General features: G+C 42.5%; 1 protein-coding gene across 4 annotated transcripts in view; it reads left to right on the forward strand.

The window, feature by feature from the left end:
* The window catches only part of KIAA0232 (KIAA0232 ortholog), a 36,638-nt gene extending 23,873 nt beyond the window's left edge, over nt 1–12,765 (forward strand). For 3 of the 4 annotated variants that reach the window (XM_066573313.1, XM_066573316.1, XM_066573315.1), the window contains 5 exons: nt 1,148–1,229; nt 2,806–5,935; nt 8,905–9,013; nt 9,329–9,423; nt 10,650–12,765. In XM_066573313.1, coding sequence (XP_066429410.1) covers nt 1,148–1,229; nt 2,806–5,935; nt 8,905–9,013; nt 9,329–9,423; nt 10,650–10,820 — 3,587 coding nt within the window. In that variant the 3' untranslated portion in view covers nt 10,821–12,765. Of the gene's footprint in view, nt 1–1,147; nt 1,230–2,805; nt 5,936–8,904; nt 9,014–9,328; nt 9,428–10,649 lie in introns of all 4 variants that reach the window. The other variant, XM_066573314.1, reaches the window with a different exon arrangement.
* The last annotated feature ends 2,941 nt before the right edge of the window (nt 12,766–15,706 follow it).

A 15,706-nucleotide genomic window follows, 5' to 3' on the forward strand; every position in this document is an offset into this window, starting at 1 on the left:
AGTTCATTTGGGGTCAGTCTCTCGGGACACTGGCCAATCTGGACTCCTGCTGTCAGCACCAATGCAAACTGGCATGGAGTGGAAGCTCTTGCGCCAACCTCTAAAGCAGCTGGTGTTTGTAACTGCAGTCTGGGGATCTTGTTAAAATCAATATGAGCTGCAGTTACTAGTGCCAGCTAATACACAGTAGTTGGAAGAGCAGCAGCAGCTTCTGCACTGTACTCGCAGGTAGCAAGCAGGAGCCCAATCAGCTGGGGTCCCTAGTCTGGGGTCTGTCGCTAACTACTCCTTATCTATTCTCAGGATAGGGTAGGTAATCGCTAATTCTTCCCTAGAAAAGCCTTATTTAAAAATAAAACAATTCACCTTTCATAAAACTCCTTTTTGTCTAGCCGTTTGATAGGTAGGTGAAAAAATGTATGATTGTTGGGGTTGAGACTGCTGGCACTCCCAGAGATCAGAAGAACATTGCACCCCTAGTGAATGGACATGCATGACCACTGCTCCTTTGGAACCGAGATAGATGGCCAATGCCGTACATGTGAAGGACTTGTTCACTCACTGAGGTTTTTGTTAAAACTTAGGTGTGGATTCTGCACCAAAATGCTAGTAGAATATCCGAATGTGTGATAGGGGTATTTTGTACTCAATTAACGCTCAAGAAAATCTCATCACGGAATAGCCCCACTGAATTCTTATGACGTGTGGATGTGCTAACGGCTGGCCTATCCGTGGCAGAAGTTTGGTTGCAGCTGCACACTGTCAATAAAAAAAATAAAATTGGTGGTTTGGATTTGTTTATGTCAAATATATGCAGTGGAACAAGGTATTGTATTCATGGCGTTAATGAACCAGACAGATTAGACTTCTTCCCATCCAATTTTATGTCCTACTGAGTTGGGCTTGGAGTATATACATGGCTTCTGTTATACAAGAGGCTTCTAAAGCTGCTGCATATGTGCTTGTTTGGCCATATTAAATGTGTATTAGAGGGCAAACTGTCTCCAAAAAGATCACTGAATGGAAGTATGTTTGAAAGACAATACTATGGCTTTCCCACGATAATTGATCTGTGTAAGAGTTGATTTGCTAGGTTTGGATGACACCATGGTTTGTTTCCCCCTTCCTAATGTATTGTATTTCACAGAAGACAAGAATAACAAGAAAGTAGATGGATCGCAGTCACCGGAAGCTACTTCATCTCCAGCAAGAAAGGATCAGGCAGAAATGTAAGTGCTGTTTCCACCGTTCCTAGGAAGTGCTCTGTGGGGGGGATAAAACGGATCTATAATAAAGGGTGGTGCAAGATTTGTCATGTGAAAATGGTTAGTGACAAATATCAAAGCGGTTGGGTTAAGGGTGCTCTGGCACGTAGCAAAGAGATGCAGCCCCTTTTTGGAGCTTGGGAATCCCTATGATCAAAAGTTTTTTTTTTTAAAGCTGATTTCCATGCGTTTGCATGATGTGCTGTATAGACTATGATTTTATAGAGTGAGACACTCTTGGATACAGGTTCCACTATGGAATCGGCGTTAAATCCACAACAAAACTTGCAGTTTGAGCATAGCCTGTCTGTTAGTATGAACACTGACTTTTTTAACCCTTTCCAATCCACTGTCTGACATCTGAAGACATTATGATTTAAGGCTGTACAGCTCTGATGTTGGAAGACGTCCATTGGGGTTCTCTTACTGTATATTGCCAGCCTCTCTGTTGTCAGAGCCTATCCAACATGTCACCATGCAGTACTGGCTTTAGCCAGCAGATGGCGCCATTGTATAATGGCAGAAAGGGTAAGCCCCCTAGGAAAACCAGGATACAAATTGGATTAAAAAGGGTTAACCCCTGCATGACGCTGCCCCCCCCCCCCCCCCCCCCCCATAGTTGTATTACGTCATACTGCATTCTGACAGGCAGCCTGTCAAGCCACCCCATGGGGATGGCTTGATAGGCAGTCTCTCAAGGCAGCCTTGGGGCCTTTCAGAAGGCCCCTGGCAGCCATGACACCTACACGGCTCCCCCGATCTCACCGCGGGGGGGCTGTACGGGACAGAATTGACAGCTGCAATTAAAGAGTTAAAAGCCGCAAACGGCCGATCACCGCTATTGCCCGTGGGTGTCAGCTGCAATAAACAGCTGACGCCCGTGCTGTATGAAGAGAGGTCGCCCCACGACCCCTCTGCATACATACCCCGACGCTCCAGGACGTAAATGTATGTCCTGGAACAGGAAGGGGTTAAACTACCAATTTTGCCATGTAATGAGTTGTCCAGAAGTTGAAAAATGTGACTGACTAGTACCAGACAAGCAATTGACGGAAGACTACAGACTCCATTAAAGTAAATAGGCTTTAGGCCACTCTCATACAAGTTGTGTGTTTTTTTTTTTTGTTTTTTTTCTGTCATTTAGCTAAACGCTGTAAAACTCCATTAATTTCAATGGGACTTCTCAGATGAACACTAAAGCGCGGAGTTTCTAACGCCACGTTTTTCGAGCACTCTGTTCTAATTCCAGGCATTTCAGCATTTTTAAACGCGGTGCATCACTCATTGAAACGGATAGAATGCTGTGTAGAGTGTTTTTGAACACACCGTTCTATATCACTGTGATTGAAACTGAAAATGGTGATATCATCTGCTTGCGTTGCCTGTTTTGTTACTGCACTAAAAGCAGTAAAAACACTGCAACCCATGGACATGTGCAAATTTCATTAAAAGCCAATTAACTTATCAGTGTGTTTTTTGTTTGTTGTTTGGAGAGGACATGGTGAAGAATCTAATCTGTTTTTTACTTTTCTCCACATAGGTATTATGAAGCTTTTCCTCCACTTTCGGAAAAGCCAATTTGCCTGCAAGAAATAATGACCGTATGGAACAAGTCAAAAATCTGCTCTTATTCTAGCTCCTCCTCATCTTCCACTGCCCCACAAACAAGTACCGAAACTCCATCACCAAAGAATTGCCATAGCGAAAGTGAAGCTGTAATGACGAACAAGAACAGAGCTTCTAACACTGTACAGGAAAAGAACCAGCAAAGAAAAGGCAAGAACGAGAAAGAGAACAAGTTTAGTAATGGCGCAGCTGATGAGAAAACGAGTATTTCGAAAAGTGTGAGACACAAGTCAAACGGGAAGATCCGCCCTCGATCGTGGTCATCTGGATCAAGCGAAGCAGGCTCAAGTTCAAGTGGTAATCGGGCCGAAATGAAAACAAGATTCATCAAAGTAAGGCATAAAGTTAGAGAAGTCCGGAACAAAAAGGGGAAAACTGGTCCAAAGGTCCCATCAAAAAACGCTGAGAGAAAAAATGTGACCGCAGCCAGCGGCGCAGGGTGTGTGAAGCCGCTCTGCAAGCGAGTTAAACGTCAAGTAAAAGAATATGCATATAAAGAAATGGATAACGGAGGAGAGGATGAGGTCTTGAGAAAGAGAAGAGATGAAACTAAATACAGAGAGCAGCCCTTGTGGTATACAGAGCCTTTCACAGAGTACTTCGTTCCTCTGAATAGTAAAAGTAAATTAGAAACCACGTATAAGAAAAACGGCAATCGCTATAATGAATCAGAAGAGGTAGAAGAGTTGTCAGAGTCTGTAAGAGGTCTTCATCTAAATAACTACGATATCCATAAAACATACCTCGCAGCGGGTACCTTTATCGAGGGGCACTTTGTTGAAATGCCTGCAGTTATAACCGAGACAAGCGATCACACAGGGACCTCAAACTGTTCTCTGCTAGAGAACAATTATTTGGATGATGTTCATCCTATAGAACTCGCACACTTCTATGAAGTCGAAATTGATCAATCCATGTTGGATCCAGGTGCCTCAGAGAAAACGGAACGAGAAAGTCGGATTTTGAGTATGATACGTCAAAACGGAACGAGTGGAATCGAGGCTAAATCTTGCGTAGTGTTAGACGATAAGTTGCAAGGGGAGAGTGCAATATGGACAGAATCAACCAGTTCTATTGGTGCTGAAAGTTCTTACATGCAAGATCATAGTAAACTAGCTCAATTTTGGGAGTCCTGTTCACCTTCAAGTTCAGCTGATGCAGATGGGGAGAGTTTGGGAGGAGACTCTCCTAGTACACTCTCTCCTTTTATCGACAGCACAAAGTTCAATACACACATGCACGCAGGCAATCCAGGTCTAATTGATAAAAGTAACTCTTATTTTTCAGTGTTTGAAGTATTCTCGTTGCCCAGGGAGAGTGTGTTCAATGAGAAAAGTAAAGTTGAGTCTTCTTCCAGCATGAATGGGTTTGGGAAAGCCGATCCGCAATTATTTGCGTGGTCCCAAAATAGTGCCTTTGACGACAACGAACAGTGTTCGAATCTTTCGACGAGAACATGCAGTCCATGGTCGCATTCAGATGGAACCCGATCGGATACGGAGGCTCTTAACAGTCACCTCGAAGATTACGCTCAGTTGAACACAGAAGATACAAATTATATTATTCCTACAGTTACTTTAACTTTTCAAGAGGATATCCCCAATATACAATCACAAAGTTCATTCCTAATGAACAGGGCCTTGGGAGATGAGCCTGCGCTGGTATTGGGCAAGAAATCCAAGTTAGAATCACTTTGTGGCATTCAGCTAGAACAGGAAAATGAAGAAATATCTGACACTACAGAGGTCGAACCTGCAAGCAGCATTCATACACACGGATACAGCTCAGGAGTCAAAGACATATGGACAAATGTCGAAGATCCGTCGTTTTCTCTCAATGTAAATACATTTAGTTGCCATGATGCTGATGATACAGCAGAGGCTAATTTTCAAGAGCCCAGCAAGGCTGTTCAAAGATCCGAATACCACCTATGGGAAAGTCAAAGGAGCACTGCAGAAAAGCGAGGGTTTCTTGCATGCGAGTCATCGAAGGTTGATGGTGGAGACTATATGACTCCCTCGAAACCCTGGGATGTAAACCACGTGAAAGAGAATTCATTCATTCTTGGAGGAGTTTATGGGGAGCTTGGAAACTTTAATGGTGATGATGAGTGGGCTGTGGCGCCACAGAGTCCAGCAAAAGCAAGCTTACTGGATAGTGCTGGCTCGGATGTTGTTACAATAGCCAGTACCGATGTGTTCATGACACCAGGGAATAGCATTGCTCCTGGACATCGCCAGCTATGGAGACCATTTGTTGCTTTTGAAGAAAATAAGCAGAATGGAGATAAAGGCTCAAGCAAGGGTTATTCTTTTATATTGCATGAGAATCTGCTTGGTACATGTGATAATTTTAAAGTGGAGGAGCCGCCGGGCGTGGGCTACTCGTTCTCCTCCTTTGAGTTAAACAATAGATTCTCTCAAGTTCTTCATGTCGAGTGCTCCTTCGAACCTGGAAATATTGTTACTGGTAGTCCTAGTTTTAAACCAAAAGCTTTGTGCTCGGATTCAGAAGGCGATATTGGCCATCCAAGGATTTGTGGCGTGGCAAGAACCCAGTATAGATCTATAAGAATTTCTCCACGTACTCACTTCCGCCCAATATCTGCATCTGAGCTGTCTCCAGGCGCGGGGAGCGAGTCCGATTTTGAGTCTGAAAAAGATGAGGTAATAGTACCTACTCTTTCTGAAAGTGAGGCATTTGAAGATCCTCAGGATGATCTCAAACCTCTTGAAGAAGATGCCGAGAAGGAAAGTAATTTTTATGGAAAGTCTGAGCTCGAATCTGGGAAGTTTCTCCCCAGGCTACAGAAGTCGGGCATGGAGAAGAGTGCACAGACTTCTTTGGATGGTCAGGAAGAATCCTTTGCCGTGTTGCCTCAGGAGAAACAGGATCACTTAGACTTTAGGATTATTGAGTCGTTTGAAAGTGATGTGATGGAGAACTCCAAAAAAAGCTGCAAAACGTTGGAGTTGAAAAGTAAAGCGGATGTTAAGGAGAACCTTAATACTGGATGCGATCCTACATATGAAGAGTTGGGAGAGGTATGTACACTAGTTGCAATGAATTATTGCACAAATGTATACTAACTAGGAAAGTTAATGGGTCACAAGCTCCACCGGGACTACTCATATTATCTATTCTTCTATGTATTGCTGGCGAAAGATGATTATAGACTGAATACATCCCTTTTTAGGCCATATTGATATGGCAGAGCGTGAGTTGTGCTCGAGATTATTGGTCAACTCTCATTGCACAGCACACGGATGGGGTGTCTGATACACCGCACATGACCTGACCTATCCTTGTGCAAGACCTGCACAAAAATAGGACATTCTGTGATATTTTTTTTTTTCTTCAAAATCTTTCTTGAAAAATCACTCATGTGAAAAAGCACATTTAAAGGAATTTACCTAGGTAGGTGGCTAGCTAGATATTTTCCTGTGAGTTCTGTCTATCTTGGAGATGAACATAACTTGAGTGACAGCCTTCTGAGTACGCCCTTACTGGTTGCTTGAGTCAACTGGAAGTTCCATGTCAGCTCTTCTCAGACTGAAAAATTTAAATTGCCATAGTTAGATTCCCCCCCCCCCCCCCCCCCCCCCCCCCCAACTGACATTTTCCAGGATATGACTGATTTACAATATAAATTCAATCGTATCCCAGGAAATGTTAGCCTTTATGTATTAAAGTCGCTGCAACACATTAGATCACGAAATTAGATCTTTTTGCACAAGACTATATAAAAAAAAATATATTTTTTTTAAATTTATCTTTTATCCGTAATGCGGTTGCAACAGATGGACCAAATGAGGGCCTCCAGGGTACTGCTTGTATCGCCACACGTGTCTAGGTGTTGCAACTGTATTATGGCTTCCAGAAATCAGGAAATTGATCTGTGGAATGCTGGACAGGACATGCCCACCAGAGGGAGACTTTCTAGCCACCCCCCACACTGGCTAAGAGGATCCACCTCTATTAACAGAGTTCTTAACATGGTATTTCAACATAAAATTTTTGAACTTGACCACTCCTTTGATCAGTTTCTGCTCTGGAGAAGTCTGAAGTGTGGTTTAACATCTGTAATGGTACCCGCCGATTGGAGGTTTTGCCGCAGATCGTTCTAAAAAAATGGAATAAAACGCTGCATGCAGCGCTTTTTCTACCATCTAAAAGCCGTGCAGTTAAGCGGAAGCAAACGGACCCAGTTATAGTCAATGGTGTCCGATCAGTGATGTTTGCCTTTCTGTCTCAGGACAGAACCAAAAAAAAATTAAAATCCATACCGAAGGACAAAATAGTCATGAAAAAGTCACTGCATCCACCCCGTTCTGCCTGTACTTTTAGTGGCCTCCTATAAGTCCCCATGTAGTTAGATATTTTAATATGTGGTTCTCTCAATTGGTGGTTTACTGCAGAAGTTAACCTTCTCTGGAGTTCTGCAGAGCAGTTACTGTTCGTCAAAGTTCAAGTTCGAAAAATTCTGAAAATGCTGACCTCCTAGGAGGTACAGCTAAGTAGCAGCAACCTGTACTTTTATCTGCTAGCGACAACCTGTACCTTATCTGCCGCTCTGGACAATCTTGGTCCCATGCAGCCGTGGATCTGCCACTGTGTTTACATGTATCACTTCCACAATTTTAGTTACCTAAAACTCCCAGCATGCATAGAGCTTGCTTACTGACCAGTGCTGTAGCTCCACTCGCAGGTCCTATGACTTACTAGCACCAACCTTCCTCTCACTCAGGGTCCAAAGTCTGCTCAAACAGCTTCCTGCACTCTGAACTACACAGTGCTTACACATGTCTTCCCATCATGCACTGCTCACAGGAAGTTGGAGGCTTTGGGCAGGGGAGGAAATGGCGAATGCAGACAAGATGTCAGAAGTAGATATTTTTCAGATGAAGGGGCATGTGACAGACAATTTACGTTTGTGCTGGAAGACCCCCCCCCCTCTAGGAACTGTGACCAAGAGGTGGGGATCTCCCTCTATTAACAGTGTAGTGACTGGGGTCTGTCCCCTTCTCTCCAGCATTGCACAGATCGGTTTCCCTGCAGAACCATCACTGGGGTAGTTAGCACTTGGTCCTTTTACACAGGCAGATTTTAGACAAGCAGACTTGAGATGGATGAGTGATGTTTAACGATCTTGCCCCATACAGTTGGCACACCGTGGACAGTATAGGCTGTGCTATAGTGCGAAGAACTGGGAGATTGGAGTGGGAGGAGAGTGCTGTAGATGCCGAAATGTGATGCGGATACACAGCTGATTTAAAGCCAAAATCTGCACTGATGTGGATTTTGATTTTTCTATTGTGGTATGGAACTTTCCATTGTGGAAAATCTCAGGCTTTTTTGCTACATAATAGACATACATCTACATGATGCATATACATCTACATGATGCATATACATCTACATGATGCATATACATCTACATGATGCATATGTATCTACATGATGCATATGTATCTACATGATGCATATGTATCTACATGATGCATATGTATCTACATGATGCATATGTATCTACATGATGCATATGTATCTACATGATGCATATGTATCTACATGATGCATATGTATCTACATGATGCATATGTATCTACATGATGCATATGTATCTACATGATGCATATGTATCTACATGATGCATATGTATCTACATGATGCATATGTATCTATCATGTAGCGGAAATGCTACAGATTTTTTGCAATGGAAAATTCCATACTACAATCTGCAGCATTTCCACAAAAGAAAATAAAAATCCACCTCATCGGTGTGGATGATGACTTTAAATCAGCTGCGTATCTGCATTAGATTTTGGTAGCTACAGCGTGCTCCCCCACCCCAGTTTCCCAGTTGTTTGCACTATAGCACAGCCTTTCGCCCAGCGACACGCTGGTCAGGTGATGAAGCGTTGTCAGCTATTTATATTATATTACTACTAGATATTATCTGACCTCAATGGAATAGATCTCCATAAACCTTTGTTTTTAATTCTCTTCACAGTACCCTCCTCTGAGCATCAACCTGCAGGGCATAAATGCTGTTAACGAAAAGCAGTGCTGGTGGCAGAAGGCGCTGTACTCGCCGTTAATCTCTGGATCCTGTTGTGACCGTAAGGAAACTGTTAAACTTGCTAATGACCGCTGTGACTAGTGCGCGATGGTGTAAGGCCAGCTGAATGGCTCTATTCAGGGCGGTAAACCTTGGTAGACATCAGCTGTTAGAGGGGTCATCTTATTGAACAGCACTACTTTATCGCTCTTCTCTCTATTTTGTAGAGATTAGTTTAATATTTTGTTTTTGGTTTTGAGCTTTTAAGAAATGACCTCAAATAACAAAAGGCAAAAATTTAGCACACGGGAGTGTTTGTGTGTTTTTGTTTTGTTTGAAAAACTGCATTTTAATACAGCATTGTTTTCCCCCACAGCTCTGTATACAGATGCGAAGGAAGAAAGCTGTGTAGCTCATACAGGTGGGAAGGATCTTCCCTGCACTGGTTGGCATCCTCTTGAGATTGAGAAAGTAGGTAATGTGTTTTTCAGACTTGATTTCTGTAGTTTGTGTCCTAGCTTTCATAGCATTTTGCAAACTAAGCCATTAACAGGACGCTTTGAGATACAAGTGTGCACCGCTGAGTTGGGCATGCGGGCTAACGGGTGGGCATCACTGAACTGAGGTATCAGAAGATTTTCTGCTGAAAGTTCCCAACTACCTGGGATTAACCCCTTCCCATGTGTCATCAGCAAGGAGGATTTTCTGCATCCTGACATACATGTTCATCATGCTGATCATTCACCAGTGCAGTTATGTAGCTGTCTAGTGACGGCCTACAGCCTAACCTTTAACTGTGCCTTAAAGGGTTGTATCGTCCACATTGTCACTCTTTAAAGGAAGCTGGTGTAGCTGATGGTACCCAACAGCAATCTCTCTGCAGTCAGCTCTTGCTGTGGCAGTCAGCCTAACCACACTTCTCTTGCAGTGGCCTCTAATGGGGAACATAGTATTACATGGTGGTCATTCAAATGAATTGCTGTCCATCTAGTTCAGGGGTGGGATCGGCCATAGCAGTAGTCTCTTATAGAGGGGGTCTGGAGTAGAACACATAATTTGAGGGCTAACCTGTGGCTGGAGGGCTGTAGCTCCTCATTGTTTATCCAGACATAGCGCGATACATAAGTGTGGCTGTGAAGGGTACTGTGGTCCATCCCATAAGCTGCAGTGCCTGAATTGTGTGTTGGGGGAAGGGCTATGGTCCTATGTATAAAAATAGTTTTGATGATCCCCTTCCAAATTATTTTTGCCAGTTGGGCCAAGGATTTTGAATGGGTTCTTCTACGTAAAGAACATTTAACTACTTCTGTTATCCACAGATCCCAAGGGTCCCTGGATGAACGGAGTATTAGTCACATGTGCTCCATTCATCTGTATGGGACTACTGGAGTGCTTGGCTATTTCTGGCAGTCCGACAGAAATGAATGGAGCAGTAGTGCACACACATGATCACCACTTCATTCGTCCAGGGACACTAGGTGCCATTTATTTTTGTTTGTTTGCAGTGGGGGGGTCCCAGTGGTCAGACATTTGGTTTATGTGTTCCCTATCCAGTGGTAAGGGGCAAGTTTTTTTATTTATTTTTTTGGGGGGGGGGGGGGGGGGGGGGAGAGAACCCATTTTTAAGTGCTTTTTTCCATATAAAAAGGGGAAAACAGCTCTGCTTGTTAAACAATAATCATTTATTTTCTTTGTAGACATCTGCATGTAACAAAGCGAAAATTGGAGTTGGTGGTGGGGTGACATCCAGTTGCTTCAGGAAGAAGATCTATTCGAGCGACAGTTCAAGCTCTGAAACTACTTCTGAGGGAGGACACGATTGGGCCGATATATGCAGAGAGGAACTTTTCTCCCGCACTCAGCTGTGAATGAGCGCGTTTAGCTGTAGTTCTGAGACCTGAGTGTTAAGGAAAGATAACTAGCCCTCATTTGTCCGCCTGTAGCTCTGGACCTCCTTAGTTACCACTTCAGATCAGATGTTTGTGTGCTTTTTTTTTTTTTTTTCTTGCAGTTTAGTTAGGGTCAAAATCTATTTTTTTTTTTCTCCCTCCTCCTCCCCTTATTTTTCCATAGTTTTCTGACAAGCTGTTATTCTTTGCTTAGTATAGCTAGACTAAATTGTGTTGTCAGATGAAGAATGGATGTGCTTGTGTTTGTAGAAATCCTGCATTCAGTTTGCATACCCACTTTCTTTTAAATAAGATGGGTTACCACCTCTCCCCCACTTTTTCCCCCCTCTTTCCTTGTTTTACTTTAGAGCTGTAGTTAGATTTGCCATCTGATCGTCACAGAACCTACAGCTACTTCTGCCATTCAGAGACTTCTGGAGTCTTTGGCGATATATTCTCTTAAAAACCTAGGAGATAAAATATATAACACTGTAATCAATCGGTGCCTTTCTGAATGCAGGAGAGTAGCATGAATGACTTGCCCAGTCTTCATTTGAAAACATATTCAAAACAAAAAAATAATATATATATAAAAAGAAAAAAAAAAGTATCTTAAGTAGAAGCAATGAGATTGTGCTTAGAGACTTAAAGAATACTGTGTTTTCTATCCTATGATATTTTGCGCCTGCTAACGGAGGAGAAAATGTTTTCATTATTTTACTAATAGCATGAGCCCAAGGTATTTTGGAAAGTTTGTGCATGGGAAAGTGCAAAGACTGTTGCTGATTCATTTTCTCAAGGCTTTTCGGGGGGGGGTTTACTTGCAAACCGTATTGCAAACCTCCAAAGCTATGACCTGCAACTGGATGATTTTTCCATCAGTAAGAGTATAGTATATAGTAGGTTTGGCTAATACATTTTGTTGATGTGAAGAAATTTCATAACCAGCCCATTTACACCATGGTGGCTGTCTTTTGATAGCAATATTACTCAGTCTGCACACAGAGCCAACTGTCCCGTATTATAGTGGCAGGTGATGTAAGCAACAATTATAAAAAAATATATAAAATTAAAGTGGTCCCCAATAACTATCTGACTTAGTCAACATAGTCAACGATTATGGTTCAAGTACATGTTGCATCGTGTGAAACGTAATCCTCGTTCAGTGTGAACACGACCAACGATTGCAGGACGAAAGATCATTTATCCGCTCCATTTTATGCAGTCCTAAAAACCTGACAATCGGCCCGTGTAAACAGTCAGTTGTTACACTGAATTTGGGAGGTTCACAGAAATCTCCGGCCTGTTCCACCTCTATTCGGTGAATGATTATTGCTTCTGTGTAAAAGCACAGCTATGATTGTTGGGATGAATGCTGAGCGCTTAAGCACTCAACCCCTGTAAGAGGACCCTTAGGGCCTTTTACATTGAACGATTATTCAGTTTTTCGCTGAATCGTTCATAACTGAATGATTCACTGTCACCACTAGACATCGTTCAGTTTATGCCCGCCTAAAAATTAATCAGCCTCTAACAACTGCTATGGTGGCCTTTTTTTTTTTTTTTTTTTTTTTTTTTTTTGGCTTTTGTAGGGGTTGTTCTAGGCATAAATTCTTCCAGGAGTCTAATCACACTGATGGTCTGCTGGTCCCTGTGAAATAAAGAATTGCATGTCTTGTTCAAATCTGGTTTCCTGCATGAGAAACCCACATGCAATATGCAGGGTCTGTGCATTGTCTGATTTTAAGTTCATTGTTCCTGATTCCCTCTTGGCCCTGGATATTGGCAGAAACCAAAACTTTTAGGCTGGGTTCAGAGAGGGAAATCTTGCGGTTTTGCACTTGGCCGTGGGGTTTGGAGCAGCTTGGCCACATGCTTTTCTGTTGCGGCTGGCGCTCCCATAGAGGAGCGTGACTGCAATCGGGAAGGGGGGGGGGGGGGGGGAATAGACCACCTGCGGCCGGGGAATCTGCGCCACAGTACCAGCTTTGCCACGACAGGATGGCTGCCCCCATGTGGACAAGGTTTTTGACAAATCTCATACACATGGCTGGCTAATCCCGGGATTAGCAGCTGCAGCGAAATTTCCGCAGCAAATTCACCTGTATGAACTCGGCCGTAGGGGTCAAATTTGGGATACATATGGCCAATTGACTTTTAACCGCAGCTTCTCCCATGTATTATGACTTGGTCTGAAATCCTGTGGCTGTTGCTATTAGTGTAATTTTTTTTTTTTTGTAGTTCTTGTCGCTGTTTTTGTTTTTCTTTTGTAGTTTTTTTTTTTTTTTTTTTTTGTTGTACTTTTGAAAGGATGTAATGGGCAAGTATGTGCGTGCAGTAGTAAATAACTTTTTTTTTTTTTCCTAAACATAGGCGTGGCTGAAATGACTGATCCATGTATAATTTTTTTGTAAATCTGCACATCGTCGGTGTAACTGTTCAGATCTATCGAACTCTTTGTGCTTCTAACATTTTTATGCAGATTGTTCAAGCACAGTAAGAGCAATATTTGAAGAAAACAATTTACCAAAAGAAACCTATAAAATAAAAAAAGCATGCTTAGAACACCAGGAAATGCAAAAAGTTTAACATTGCTTTGGGACAATTGCGTAACCATAAAGGCAATACAATTTGTGATTTGAACGGTATTTGAGTTTGTGACGAAGAAGAAGAAAAAGTCCTCACCTGAATACTTTTGTGGTTTGGTTTTTCTTTTGTCACTTTTAGTGTTTTAGTCATTTTCCCCTCCCTGAACCATCATCCCTTTTTAAGTAGGAAGAAAATGACGGGGGAAGACTTTTGGAGTACTGATGTCTTTTCTGGTCAGGTTAACACATGAGTTGCATTGCAGCTTGCAGAAGTGGGAATGGAACACAACCAGGAGCTTGTTGTGGATGGGGGTTTTATTTCTGGTTGTGCCTATAAGGTGTGAACCTAGCCGGACTGTCTTTTCCCTCCCCATCTTGTTTTTATTTTTTTTGTAAGATTCACTATACCAATTTTTATCTTTATTCCTATGTTAAACACAGTTTGGGTTGTCGCCTTTCGAACCCCTTCCTGTCACCAACACATGAGCTTTATTCAGATTGGACACCTTTTTTCCAATCCACATTTAGTTATAACTTCTAGTGTCGTTTTTTTTTTTTTTTTTCCCCCTCTCTCGCCTACCATCATGGTCTGAACATGACATGCAAAATTATTATTTTTTTTTTCTTCAGACTTGGAATTCCTGGCGCTTCCTGAAAGGGTTATATAAAAACCTGCACTGAAAATGGTGACATAAAAGTCTGGTATACCATTGTGGTCAGGTAGACATTTAAGCTATTGTGAGCTCCTGTATCTACAGAGAGCTCAGCTACTTAAAGCGGTCATCAGTTGTACATTTGAGCATTGATCCTCATCACACACCTCGTCCTACATTACATAGTACCCTCTCTGTGGCTACTGAACAGTTTGCTGTTCCTAGCACAGTGCTGTTTCAGCTCCGTCAGACTGAGGCGACGCTTACACCAAGGCAATAATTCATAGTTTTTGTTTACTAACATTACCTTCATAGCCAGACATGCAATAGATTTTCTGACCTGAAGTTGTTGTGTGGCCCTTTCCCCACTGTTCAGACATCTCTAGGTTTTTCTTTCTGTAGGTTTTTTTTTTATTTTACTCTAGGTTGGCAAAACGCTGAATGCACTGTGGTATGAAGCGCGTTGCATACACATCGCACTGAGAATATCTGTTTTCCAGTTCTGGGCTTAAATTCTATTTTTACATTTTTTCTTCTGTTTTTTTTGTTTGTTTTTTTTCTTTTCCTTTCTCTCCCCTCAAGTGGTTGTATTGTTCTGATTTTCATGTACACAACAGTAACTTTTTGTTTTCTTGTGAACTTATTTTACACCCAATAAAGAGACAAAAAGCCTTGTTATCTCTGATTTCATTCCAATATAACGGGTTCATTTTGCATGAATTATTTAGCTTTCTTGTCTGGTTTGTATTGGTTCTTTAAAGCGACTTTTTGGGGAAAAAATTGCTATAAAAGTTTTACTATAGAAAGTACTGGTAGTTTTTAATTGGCCATCTGCTACAATTCTGTCTCGTGCACACAGGAGAGCAATCTGCATAGAACCTGCATGCCCATGTATGGAGCCTACTGCCACAAGGCTGAGACCCCCACTGATATTGAAAATGGGGGTCTTTGTCCCCAGCAGAGGTTACACATACTCTATTTGCTTTTCAATGAATCTTCCAAAGATGGCAAACCACTTCTGCACTCTGTCAGCCCCACTGAAATGAATGGAGAGCTGTTGTGCACACACAACCACTGCTCTATTCAACCTGACATCACTGCAGTGACATAAGAGTGGGATGTGAGGTTCGGCAGCGGCACCCTCACCAATTTGGACCTTTTATTGACTATGCTGTTGGTAAGGTATCCCTCACACACAGTCCCTTTTGAATAGAATATTATCTGCATCTAAAAAAAGGCCTATTGCACAGTGAAATTGGGCATGAGCATTTGCCTGCAATTGGGCATGAGCATTTGCCTGCTCATTAGGAAGTACAAAAGGGACCAAAATCAGACAACAAATGAGCATACACTTGTTCGTTAGTGGATCGTGACTTTTTAGCAAGCATAAAAATTAGAGATGAGCAAGCATACTCGCTAAGGACAATTACTCGATCGAGCATTGTCCTTTGGTGAGTATCTCCCCGCTCGGGAGAAAAGGTTCGGCTGCCGACACTGGTGACCGGTGAGTTGCAGCAGTCAGCAGGGGGGAGAGGGAGAGAGATCTCTACCCTCCATTCCTCCCCGCGACTCCCGCCAGCAGCCGAATCTTTGCTCCCGAGCGGGCAGGTACTCGCTAAGGGCA

The sequence above is a fragment of the Eleutherodactylus coqui genome, chromosome 7 (genome assembly GCF_035609145.1).
Source record: "Eleutherodactylus coqui strain aEleCoq1 chromosome 7, aEleCoq1.hap1, whole genome shotgun sequence".
Taxonomy (NCBI): domain Eukaryota; kingdom Metazoa; phylum Chordata; class Amphibia; order Anura; family Eleutherodactylidae; genus Eleutherodactylus; species Eleutherodactylus coqui.